Source organism: Arachis stenosperma, chromosome 4, assembly GCF_014773155.1.
Source record: "Arachis stenosperma cultivar V10309 chromosome 4, arast.V10309.gnm1.PFL2, whole genome shotgun sequence".
NCBI lineage: Eukaryota > Viridiplantae > Streptophyta > Magnoliopsida > Fabales > Fabaceae > Arachis > Arachis stenosperma.
The window spans coordinates 3,762,562-3,775,682 of record NC_080380.1 but is presented as its reverse complement, the minus strand read 5'-3'; the positions used below and the strand labels follow the sequence as shown (position 1 = coordinate 3,775,682).

At 33.4% G+C, this 13,121-nt stretch overlaps 2 protein-coding genes across 6 annotated transcripts; one reads left to right on the top strand and one right to left on the bottom strand.

Annotated features, from left to right (window-relative positions):
- The first annotated feature begins 745 nt into the window (after nucleotides 1–745).
- LOC130976021 (serine/threonine-protein kinase SRK2A) lies at nucleotides 746–4,120 on the top strand. Its single transcript, XM_057900755.1, has 9 exons — nucleotides 746–1,177; nucleotides 1,400–1,474; nucleotides 1,560–1,661; nucleotides 1,851–1,904; nucleotides 2,010–2,102; nucleotides 2,192–2,284; nucleotides 3,085–3,189; nucleotides 3,269–3,367; nucleotides 3,644–4,120. The coding sequence occupies exons 1-9, from the start codon at nucleotides 1,058–1,060 to the stop codon at nucleotides 3,959–3,961; spliced, it is 1,059 nt and encodes a 352-aa protein (XP_057756738.1). The 5' UTR covers nucleotides 746–1,057; the 3' UTR covers nucleotides 3,962–4,120.
- Nucleotides 4,121–4,736: 616 nt separating this feature from the next.
- On the bottom strand, nucleotides 4,737–9,254 carry LOC130973063 (thiamine biosynthetic bifunctional enzyme TH1, chloroplastic). 5 transcript variants are annotated; one of them, XM_057897440.1, is made up of 11 exons: nucleotides 9,141–9,243; nucleotides 8,836–8,856; nucleotides 8,536–8,736; nucleotides 8,079–8,153; nucleotides 7,710–7,785; nucleotides 7,549–7,624; nucleotides 7,296–7,430; nucleotides 6,703–6,767; nucleotides 6,430–6,557; nucleotides 5,988–6,247; nucleotides 4,737–5,501 (listed from the first exon to the last, which is right to left on the bottom strand). In XM_057897440.1, the coding sequence occupies exons 1-11, from the start codon at nucleotides 9,159–9,161 to the stop codon at nucleotides 4,970–4,972; spliced, it is 1,590 nt and encodes a 529-aa protein (XP_057753423.1). In that variant the 5' UTR covers nucleotides 9,162–9,243; the 3' UTR covers nucleotides 4,737–4,969. The 5 variants fall into 5 exon arrangements, with proteins under 5 accessions (XP_057753423.1, XP_057753427.1, XP_057753422.1 ...); XM_057897444.1 differs by lacking the exon at nucleotides 8,836–8,856 and having other exon boundaries at nucleotides 8,536–8,819; nucleotides 9,141–9,254; XM_057897439.1 differs by having other exon boundaries at nucleotides 8,536–8,856; nucleotides 9,141–9,252.
- Nucleotides 9,255–13,121: the final 3,867 nt, after the last annotated feature.

Below are 13,121 nucleotides of genomic sequence, written 5' to 3'. Positions count from 1 at the left end.
TGATCCATTTTCGACCTCATCTGTCATGACTAATCAAACATTGTGCTTTGCGGCTCATGCAAATCCACTTCCTTAGTTGTCTACTATAAATTAAAGGGCAACAACATATTATTAAAAATTTAAAATACAATCATAGCGGTTTACCAAAAAAAAGGGTAAAATACTCAGTAATTTGACTGTTTTTCAAAGATCTTATCCCTTAAAAACAAAAACCTCGTTACATGTACTTTTTTATAATAAATATTATTTTGTATTATTATTTTATTAATTAAAAAATTTAAGTATAAAATTAATCAATAACAATTATATTTTTATACAAATATTAAAAATGTTTAGTATATAAATAAAATTATTGAAAAAAAATTATAATAAAAAAGATGAGTAATAATGATAGAGTTTGCTCCTAAAATATAATATAGATGGAAATTCAAGTGCAGTCTATTTCACAAAATTGATAACTGAAAGCTTATCTAAAGTTTTAGTTATCAACGATTACACCTGAGTTTCTACCCATAATATAATAACAGAGATTGATGGTATTGATAAGATTCTTGTTACATTAATTTATCCTTTTTGAAAGGGAAGTAGCAAGTAAGATTGTAAGAAGAGAATGAGTGCACTCACATATACATAGACGTACATACATACGTATTCGATACGGTATTCCTTTCTCTCTCTTCCCTTCCCTTCCACATGCGTTCTTGTGTTCCCACTCTCCGTTCTGTTCAATTTTTTAATCATCACTTTTTAACACCTCTTCCATGAACCAAATCAACAATAATCAGCAGTAATAAATAACTAATATTTGATTAATTAAAGAAATCAAATCCTAATTTAGCTTCGAATTGCGCACACGATTCTTTGCTTCCCTTGGAAACTCTCCCAAATCCCCACTACCTTCACTCTCTTTCTTCTCTGCTTCATTCTCTTTTCTCCAATTTCGGATTTTTCTCTCTCTTCTCTGAGATCTTGTTTCGCCGTTTGGGGTTATCTCGGTGGAACCGGAAGCTGCGAACTTTCTCCGCGTGTTGGTTGATTCGAGAGAAGGAGAAGGAGTATGGAAAAGTACGAGCTGGTGAAGGATATAGGATCTGGGAATTTCGGGGTGGCAAGGCTTATGCGCCACAAAGAGACCAAGGAGCTTGTTGCTATGAAATACATTGAAAGGGGTCACAAGGTTTGTCGTCAAAAATCTTCTCTTTATTTAAAAATTATAAAATCATAACATGAAATAGCCACTAGCATTATTTTGAAGCGGTACTTCACATTTCAAGAAGCTAAATTTACTCTAGGAAAGAAAAAGCATGTCAGCATGTGTATCTTGGGCTTTGATTTATTCTGTCAGGTGTGTTTGCTGTGCCTGTGGAGATCACTATAAAAAAAATTGATGCTTTTGCAGATTGATGAAAATGTTGCAAGGGAAATCATAAACCACAGAAGCCTTCGCCACCCGAATATCATTCGGTTCAAGGAGGTCTGTGAGATTGAATTGTGTAGTGTTCATAAATTGTATAATATTCATAGTTCAGGTTGTTTAATAGTGGATTTTAACTTTGCAGGTGGTTTTGACTCCTACACATCTTGGAATAGTGATGGAGTATGCAGCTGGAGGAGAGCTATTCGAGCGAATTTGCAATGCTGGAAGATTTAGTGAAGATGAGGTTTGCACTCTTCTAAAATTCAGAGCTCCATATTTCAATTGTCATAAATCTTGATCTTTAACCATTGTTTAGTGAGTGTAGGATAAGAGCATCAAGGTGTTTGGCCAACTTTAAATCCCACTAAGTATGGGAAGAATCTACGAACTGTTTCTCGTTGTTGTTGACTTGTTGCATCTTTCAAATTTTTAGGCTCGGTATTTCTTCCAGCAGCTCATCTCTGGAGTTAGCTACTGCCATTCCATGGTAAATGAAATAATTATTCTAATTGGTTGTTTGATTTGGTATGTGTTATAATGTTTTGTTGACACCTCTTTGGGGTCTATATATTTAAATTCATTACTCTTGCAGCAAATTTGCCATCGAGACTTGAAGCTGGAGAATACCTTACTGGATGGCAGCCCTGCCCCTCGTCTGAAGATTTGTGACTTTGGTTATTCCAAGGTTCAATTATGGAGTGATATCATACCCAAATGTTTTAGATAAATTATTAAAAGCATAAATTTTGCTTATGATAACCTTTCTTTTTCTAGTCATCTCTGCTTCATTCAAGGCCTAAATCAACAGTGGGAACTCCTGCCTACATTGCACCAGAGGTTCTTCAACGAAGAGAGTATGATGGAAAGGTAATCTGGTTGATTAAGATCCAGATTGTGATGGAATGGTTCAATACACATGTGCCTCTCTTTGTTAGATGAAAGATAAGAAATAAAATGGTTGTTAATTAGTTCTCTTGGCGCAAGGCCATCAAGCAACATGGTTCATGCAATTGAGTCACAAGTAATTCTTGATGTGCATCAGGTTTGATGGCATGATGCTTCAATATTTCAGTTGTGGAATAATATGGATAAATTTAATGTGTGAATTTGGTAGTTTGGAATGCCAGGTCCTAATTTTATGAAGTCCAAGTGCCTTATGATGAATTCTTTTAATTTTCAAAATGGTTGTTCAAAATTTAGCCATCCAAGGAAAGGGCCATGATTGTGTTTGTTCTGCATTTTGGCTTACACATTTCACATTACCACCTACTATACCCACTTTTACATGGCAAAATCTGGAGCTGTGTTTATATAAAATATTTAGGAAGTGTTGTATAACTTCTGTTGATTTTTTATTGTGGATGCTTCAATGACTCTGTAACCTCTTTTACAAATGTCAGAGCCAGAAAAAAACACTTGACACTGAGAGAACTTTGAGAGAGCCACACCACAAAAGCTATTTATTGTGATTGGACCGAGAGAGTCACACCACAAAAGCTATTTATTGTGATTGGAAAGTCCTATACCTTATAAACCCACACTTCACCAGGATTTAACTCTAGGATTTAACCCTATAAAGAATAAATCTTGCTTGATGAATTTTCTGTGCATTATATGCCAATGGTGTTCATTTTTTTATTATTCTATTCTATTTTGTGTTTGTTCAGTTGGCAGATGTATGGTCATGTGGAGTGACTCTTTATGTAATGCTAGTTGGAGCATACCCATTTGAGGACCAAGAGGATCCCAAAAATTTCAGGAAAACCATAAATGTAATATTCGTTTTAATGGCGCTAGTTGACAGATTTAAAGTCGACACTTCTTACTCATTATATTCTTAATCTTATGCAGCGAATTATGGCTGTCCAATATATGATCCCAGACTATGTTCACATATCTCAAGACTGTAGGCATCTTCTATCTCGCATTTTTGTGGCTAATCCAGCTAGGGTATGTACATACTTTGCTGCTAAATATCATCTGAGGCCGAATTTGCTTTTTTATGTATCTATTGACCGAGATGTATTTAATTAATTTTGTCGAATTTAAAGCTATGCCTTGTTAAATCCACAAGATTCTTAATCATAGTTTTATGTTGTATTTTTTGTTGTAATTTCAAACATGGACTAATAAGAGTCATGCACCAATTTGAGGAGTGTAAGGCTGCTAGGCCAACTCCAGTGGATTTTGGGAAATGAGTTATCATTCTATTGTGATTTACTGCAGAGAATCACCATTAAGGAGATCAAGTCACACCCATGGTTCTTAAAGAACTTGCCTAGGGAATTGACAGAAATGGCTCAAGCTGTCTACTATAGAAAAGAAAACCCGACCTTTTCTCTTCAGAGTATAGAGGACATCATGAAAATTGTCGAGGAGGCCAAAACTCCTCCGCCAGCTTCCAGGTCAGTTGGAGGATTTGGATGGGGGGGAGAAGAGGAGGAAGAAGAAGCAAAAGAAGAAGAAGAAGCCGAGGTAGAAGAAGACGAATATGAAAAAAGGGTCAAGGAGGCACAAGCTAGTGGAGAGTTTCATGTTAGTTAAAAGTAAAACAGTTTGATTCTTGGATAGTAGAATAGATTCTTGGTTCCCTTTGCTCTTGGTTAAGTCAACTAAGTACAAAAGTGTTTTTGCCCATGTGTATAAAATTCAGTTTTCACCATAGGACACAGTTGAATAATGGCTGTAGAACCCCCCCCCCCCCCCCCCTTTTTTTTTTCTTTCTTTCTTTCTTTTCCCCCTCCCCCTTTTAATATTTGTACAAGGTTGTTAATTATGACCGTGTTATATCTTATGAAGTTGTGTTTAGATTTTTTGGTTTGTTATGAAGTGTCTCCTAGCTTAAAAATACTGCTTTAGTTGTACGATTGGTTTGTGAAAAAATTAAACTTAATTTTCCCCTCAAAGACACAGCATGCTCTCCTCACGTCAATTCATGCAGGTTGCTTCCCATAGTCATCTAAAGAGTGAGCGAGTATTCAATCAATGGTGTTTGCATCTACTTTATCTTTAAAAATGTGTGTGTGAGTTGTGAAAAGTGATGGCAAGAGTGGGGATAACAAGAAAAGAATGAGAATGTTAGCATGGAAAGGCCAACTAACCTTTCTGCCTTCGGAGAAGTGGGAATGACAAGATAGCAACGGAATGACTCTTTATTTTGTTGAAAGAACAAAACTAGTTTTCTATTTGGTTAGGCAGCTAATTACTTCTCAGTAGTTGTCTAATTATTTTCAGTAAAGAATGCAATTTATGCCACAAATTTGTTTTACTCCCTATACCTTCAAAATGTATAATCAAATGCATTAAACTGCAATATTATTCAACCTATAATGGCATGGACATCTAACAAGTAACAAGGACAATTAATGTACCTGCAAATATATATATTGTGTTGGCCCACTATGCTTTCATAATGCATTTCATTATTTTTGAAATCTGCATTTACAAATTTAGCCTGAGCTATAAAGATTCTGCAGCTATTTAGTTCCATTATAGGTGAAAGCAACTCGGCCCTATTCTAACTAATCCTTTTATACAAAATGCCGTATGTCTTCATTTTACCCACAATGCTGCCCCACTTACCACTGAGTGCAAGTTCCTTGTCTCGGTTAAAATGCATTCTCTATCGAATAAAGCCGAAACAACAGCAACACCTTTAAGATTTGGTAGACCAAGTTCCATGACATCATGAGCATTTGAAAGACCAATGCCACCAATTGCCACCACAGGAAGTTTAGAGGCCTTACATACCTCCATCAATCCATCCAAGCCTATGGTGCGGTTGTTTGCCTTTGTGCTGGTGGGATATACACCACCACAACCAATGTAATCAGCACCATTGATCCATGCTTGTTCGGCCTGCTCTGGTGTCTTGCATGATACTCCGATAATCTTTTCAGGGCCTAGGAGCCTTCTAGCAAGACGTGCAGGCATATCAGATTGACCAACATGAACACCATCAGCATCACAAGCAAGGGCCACATCTATGCGATCATTTATAAGTAGAGGTACTCCATAGGAATGACATATTTTAAGACATGCTTTGGCTGACTCAATAAACTCCCTTGTCTCAGCATCCTTTTCCCTGAATTACAAAAGTAAAGCCAGGTTTAGGTGATTAGTGGCCATGATCAAGTCCTAACAACTATGCATCAAAAGACACTTAATTAAAGAGAGGAAGAGGCCACAACAAACGTGTCTAAATTTACAAGCACGAGCGACCACCAAAAAAAAATTGGGGCAAGCAATCTTTGACCTGGAATTTCACCTTACACATATATTAATGAAGCCACAACAGAATTACTATGGAGACTGGGAAATAAATAATAACACAGAGGATAGCCTTATGCAAATATTTAATGCTTCCCTTTAGAGGATGGCCTCATGTTGATTGAATTTTGAGACATGGGTAGAAATTACAAGGAACAAATATATAAATATTGCAAGAAACATACTGCAAAAAGAACTTTCATAATTAAAAAAAAAATTATATTTGCATTTCTTTAGGATGGTTGGCTTAGCATATCATCATAATACAAAGGCAAGCAAAGGAGATTTTGAAAAAACAAACCTTAATTGAATGATGGTAGCACCTCCTTCTACAGCAGCTTTAACGGCTTCAGCAATGGAGCGACCCCACTTCTTATTCATGTTTGAATCCGTTACAGCATATACTAACAAATCATTTGGATTAAACAACCTCTCCTGCCTATAAGAACTTTGATTGATGTTCTTAAGTGCTAAAAGAGGGTCAAAAGGTCCTTGGGGTCCATTTCCAATGACCAAGTCTTTACTGTAATCCAAGGCAGTCTCAATAAAACGTTTAGCTACCTGTCAACATCCATATATGTAGATATCTTATCATATTAGCATATGTCATCTATATGTTCTTTTATATATTTTCAGTTTCTGCTTCTTAATTTTATCTACAAAGGAAAATAAAATGGAGAAAGGGGTAGATGGATATTGTCAAATGAGGTACTATTAATGTGAACTCAGACAGCTGGACAAACCTTAACTGCTGACAACATTGACGATCCTTTAGCCAGCTCTGCTGCTATGCATGATGCCAAAGTACAACCAGTACCGTGTGTATTGCAGGTTTTTACACGCGATGAACACAGCTCATAGAATTCCTCACCTGCAAAACTCAACCAAGATGGAGCTCATTTTTAAAGTGGATGGAACATACATTAGGAAGATGTAAAGGAAACAAGTTGTTGAGTCTTGTATAGTTTAGTTTTTATTTGGCTGTTACGTAAATAGAATCAAAGACTTAATCTTACCATCAAAGAAAACATCAGTAGCATCTAATGAAGCATGAAGATCACCACCTTTGATGAGTACATTCCTGCAATGAAAATTAATTATCAGAAGTTCACTTAAGGTAAACACTTCAATAACCTAAATTCTCAGCTCAGATATACCGCTCAGGCTTTCAGGGCCAACCAGATATTCAATTAAAAATCACTTTATTTCCCACATGCAATGCAATTTTTCAGAAGAGTTTGCAAAAAAAGAACTCTAACTCTCTAAGTCCATATTCCTGATACAGTATGAGTCATTTAGATAAAAATATTTCCAAGTGTATGTTTCCCTCCAACGAAATGAAATCAATGTAATGCTACTATAATACAATCAGATATTGTTACAATTATGTCTGGTGTAAGATGTTTTGACTATGAAGGTTCACCTTCAGCCCAAAATTCATAGCCATACATACAATTTCTGGATGTTTATCTCACTATAAATGAAATATAGGCTTCCTTAAGTTACTTAAAGCATAGGCAAATGAATGGTAATCAGTGTGGGAGACAAACCACCATAATGCAAGTAAAATATGATTTTACTTTGTTTGGAAGTTCAAACAATAACAAACCTCGGACCCATATCATGTATCAGTTTTGCAGCTCTACGCATATCAGAAACTGATTTCAATGGCACATCACCAAGTAAGACTGATGCCTCCTTTATATTTGGGGTTACAATATCAGCCATGGGAAAGAGTTCCTCCCTGCATACAGAAACCAAGCAATAAAAGGAAATCAAATAGTGATATTCATTTGAAATCTTGTTTTGAATACAAATGACTGTTCTAGGATGTTTCATACTTCAGTTTCTAAAACACATACCGAAATCCAGCAAGAACAGAAGGACCAACAAGTACATCTGCACTGGTAGATACCATGACAGGATCAACCACAATAGCTGCCTTCAGCAAAAAAATAGTTAGGATGGCAGTTATTCCCATTTGCAATTGAACACACATTAGAGTTTTGCTACAGGTGCATACCTCTCACTGGAAATTTCCGAAGGCTCTGACATAGGACCTTCACTACACCAAGGGAAGGCAACATTCCAGTTTTGACCTAGGGACATGACAATAATAATTAGCTCAGGAGCAAAGAAAAACGTTAGCAACTATTGTGAAGCAAAACTTCAGGGTATATCCAAGAGAACAACATGTAAGGAGGAATGATAATGAGTGATATTTGCCTATTTCTCCACTTTATAGTAATACATATATAAAATTTTCACAATACCACAATGCAGGGCCATCATCTCTCCCTAAAAATTGAGCACGTTTCAGTTCCTCACATTAATAACTAGCACTTGTATTCAGATATTATTTCATGAGATGCGGATTCCTATTTCAACTTACCACGTCAACATGCATATCAGAGAGCACAGACTTCAATTGCTCAGCCACAACATCATCAGGCAATATCTCCACTCCCTGGCAATCGTCACATATATGAGAAATGAGAAGACAATCACCAAAAGGAATGCAAAGCTCAAGTAATCATTAGCATTACTGTTAAAATCATAATTATAATTGACTATCCATGAAAATAAAAGTAGGTAAAAGTTCATTTTCAACCTAGAGAACTTAATGCTTTGTTTTGACCAAAATAAAAAAATTAAAGTCAACACCCTAATAGAGATAGAGTCTAATTAAGATTAGTTAGTGCAGTGACTTGACAATCAACTCCATAAACAGAATCAGTTATCAGGTTGTTGAGATCATATATGATGGTGACTTAGTATAACATAATACATAAACTTAATTGGACTCTATCTCTATTAAATTCATTCAAGACTGTTATATGAAAATGAACCTGGACTCCAACAGTGTTTTGTGCAGTAACAGCCGTTATGACAGTTGAACAGAAGACATGGCGGGAGGCGCAAGCTTTAAGGTCCGCTTGGATTCCGGCACCGGCCCCTGAATCAGAGCCGGCGACAGTGAGCACATGCGGAATTTTGGCGTCAGAAATCTGCGTGGTTCCACTCCCGATTCCAGAAACACACTGGGAGTGCTGCATGTTCAAAAAAACGTGCCTTTGATTCTTTCTATCCAAATCCGAAAACAGAGGAGTCAAAATCCTAACTTGTTTGAAACCTAAAATTGGAGCAACCTGTGGTGAATGCCAAGAGTTCTACACACAACAAAGTATAAAACATTTCAAAAAAAAAAAAAAAGCAGCAGAACAAAGACGAATAGCGTGAATGCATTAATAAATTAGTAGAAGGAAAGAAAGTCAGTCAAAGTTCACAGATATTTTATTGATACTTTGAGTAATATGCGAGTGAAATTAGTAGGTGGATAATCCGTGAAGATGTGGTGTGTTGTAGAAGAAGATTGGTTGAGGATATATTGAATAACAATAATGTGTAGAATTGTGTTGAATCAAATGAAGAGAGGAGAGAGAGTAGAGTGTACCACGAAAGTGCAGGAAGCCATTAACGGCAAAACTTCAACATGCAAGTTGCAAGCTATGTCAGCTCAGCTCTGTCTCTCACTTCAACAACCCGACCCGATCGGAATCAACTCGCTATTTTTTTTTTCTAAAGTTAAGAGGAGGATTCGAATTTAAAATTTATACAAAAAAATAAAATTATATTATTTGAGTTATAATTTATTAATTTTTTAAATTTATTTTAAATTAGTGTAATTTATTATATTAATTCCTTTTTTATATATTAAATATATAAAATTATAATAAATATATATTAGTTAAATTTTAGAATAAAATTTTTAAAAATGTAAAATATTCTTCTAGTATAAGCTAAAAAATAAATTGAATCTTTAATATTTATTATAATCAAAGTAAATATAAATGTAATAAATATATGGTAGCTGATTTTAAGTTTATGAAAAAATTTATTATGTTACGGTAAAAAAGTTTGATTATCTTTTAAAAAAAAATTATAGTTGATTATTTATATATATATATATATATATATATATATATATATATATATATATAAATGATACATATAAATATATAGTTTAATTATTCCGTTGGTTTTTATAATTTTACCAAATTTTTAATTAGGTTCTTATATTTTTTTTTTCAATTGAGTTCCTACACTGCTTTTAATTTTATAATTACGTCTTTTTCATGTTAAAAATGTTAAAATTAATATAATATTTTTATCAAAATACATGCAGTCAACCATTTAATTAAGTTTTTACTTATAAATACATTTAATTTACGAAAAAATATTCAATTAACTCTAATATTTTTTACACTGAAAAGAACTTAATTACAAAATTAAAGTAGTGTAGGAACTCATTGAAAGGAAAAAAAGTATAGAAACATAATTAAAAATTTAGTAAAATTATAGGAATCAACAGAATAATTAAACCTAAATATATATAAGCATGAAATAATTCATTCTAATATATATATTCAAAGAAAAAGTTTATTGATATGATTATATGAATAACAGTTTAAGTAAGAACCATTTGTCAACAAATTATAGTTTAAGTGACATAATTTTTATATATTTATCTAAAAAGTTGCAAGTTTAAATCTTCTTATTTTCGATAAAAAAAAAAACTAAGGGCCATTTAAGCCAATAATAATAACAACAATGAAATTTTTCATCAAAATTTAACTACAAATCTACAACCAACTTTTGAGATTCTAAATCTGACATAAAAATATTTAACAAAATTTCTATTACGAACAATGTAAAATAACATTTTTATTAAAAAATAGTAAGAAACTAGTAAATTGTTAGTGTTTATTTTTCTATGAAATGAAAAGTTAGGAATTTGATAGCAAGGAAAATGAGCAAATATAATTAATTTGAATTGGTGAATTAATTAGTTTGTTCGTCTATATATTAAAATAAAGTAAGTGTAAGAAATTTAAATTTTAATCAATAATAAATTTTAAATAAATTCTATAATATGTGGGCATGTGGCAAATTGATCTTTAACTAAATGGTTGATTAAATATTATTAAAGAAGCCTCAATCTTTTACCGCAATAATGAGTTAGCTCTCACTTTAAAAATGGTTAAACCTCTTTCATGGGTTGAACTCTCCTTTGGCTGTAAAACTTCATAGGAGTTAGGAAATATAATTACCATCCATTTAACACTATAGCATAATATACCGGATATTGATCACAGGAGTAAACATTAATATTGATTTTTAAGAAATTTTAAATTAATTAAAAATATTTTAATTTAAAAAGTAGTTTTAAAATAAAAAAATGTATTTTTATATTCTTCTTTATTTCTCTTCTTCTTTTCTCTCATATCTCTTCTCCTAATTCGAATTACGACCGCTTCAATCTCTCAAAAATCGAGAAACTAAAAGATACTGATAGATATTATAAAGTTTTATACTTTTATCCCTCTTTTTGATTGCGCCATTTTTTCAATAATTTTAGATATTTTTATTTTGTTTTGGATTTCTTTAAGAAAATTTAAATTAATTTAAAAAAATCCTAATTTAAAAATTAGTTTTACAATAAAAAAATATCTTTTTATGGTTATTAGTGGCTAATAGAGAATGGGAGTCGAATCTTATCCCTTTTTACTGATAACACTTTCTGCCCTTTTAGAAAAGTTTTAGGAGATATTTTTGCTTTTTGTCTCGTCACTGGTCAAGAGACATTTTCTTTTTGTCTCGTGACTGGTGAAGAGATATTTTTCAATTTTGTCTCTTAAGCAACAGAAACAGTAATGGAGAAGAGAAAGAAAGAATCACACCAAGATGTATCCTGGTTCAGCTACTAAGTGCAATGCAGTCTACGTCCAGTCTCCATAACAACAGTGACGGAATTTCACTATAATCAAACAGATTACAGACACCAATTTTCCCTATGAACTACCCTTCCTATCCGGGACAAGTCCAGAATCTATCCCCAATCCTGAACTTGACTTGGTCACCTACCAAGCTTTCAACTGCTAAGTGCTAACCCAACTTGTAAGGGGATTCCCACATAATCATGATACACAATACATAGATGTACAAAGGACCTCTAAGACACCTATGACTTTTTATTTAATTTTGTACACTCTGCCTATTTTCTTTCACTGACTTTTTCTTACAAATCTCACTGTTTGCCTTTTTTCACCATGAGACTCAAACAGACAAAATTTAAAAAAAAAATACAAAATGAAACACATTGAAAGAGAAGAATTTCTGTTAGCTTTGGTAGCTATGAGAACTCTGTACTTTCTCTCATTGTCTCAAGCCTTGGCCGTTCACCCTTATTATAGAAGGGGAAGCTTCCAAAGTTGAAACGGTTCAATCGAGTCAACTTCTTCTTCTTCAACACCAAAAATCGGTTCGGACAGAGAGAAGGATAGAGGGAACCGAAAGCAAAAAACCAACATGCAATTACCTCTCTCTCATTCATTTTCATCAACTTTCATCAATTTGAGCATTCCATCTTGACTTGGTCCCCAAGAAGGATTTTTTACCCTTGATGACTACTTGATTTTTGACAGCTCCATCTGCTCCACTTCTACTTCCTCCTCCACGTAGCTACAATAGCTACCTTCTGTGATGGATGAACAAAAAGTAGAAACGAGCCATATCACAGGGATCTTCTCCTTTGACCGAATTAGATTGCTACCATTTTTAGGCATAGAGATCTTGAGGCTTCTTCACCACAACTTGCCATTAGTGGTAAAGATCTCAGCCACGCCATACTGTAGATCTTTCTTTTGCAAGGGCCATCATCACCTTGGCTGCTTGCTTCTTCCTAATTTCTGTTTCTTCTTCTGATAACTTGGTTCTACGATTTTTTTTTTTAACAAATGAAGTGACTGGAACATAGAGAGAGAAGAGAGAGAAGAAAAAATTTTTCAATAAAAGTAATGAATAAAATTAAAATCAATTAAAATTTATTTCTATCATATCTGTTATTTTTATTGAGAGATTCTTTTATCTTTATCTCTGATAACTTATTTTTACTTCTTTTCTAATTGACATGATATGACCAAAAACAAAAAGAGAGAAGAAAAAAGAGAGAGAATAATAAAATTTATGATAAAAAATTTAAAAGAAATTAAACTCAATTTAATTCCTAATTTTAATTACCAAGAGGTAGAGTAAGTATAAAACTTGTGATTACTTGAGAAATGTGTTACTTTAACCAAGGGAATGATTAATTGAATTGAATTTTGAATTACAGTAACCAAGGCATGAAGACTTTTTAATCACCGTATGGGCTTTTGGTCTCTTGAAGAGATTGCATTATGATCATTTAAAGGCTTCCTCCAAGGCTTTAGGTCACTTTATTCTTTCTTTAATTTATGATGGGCTTTGATGAATTTGGGCCTTCTTGAATTTCTTTCTTTCTTTAAACAAACAGCCACTAACATTTGAGTTCAAAGCTGAATTTGTTCAAAGATTAATTTGGGCACTTTGACCCAATAAAAAATTAATTTTTTTT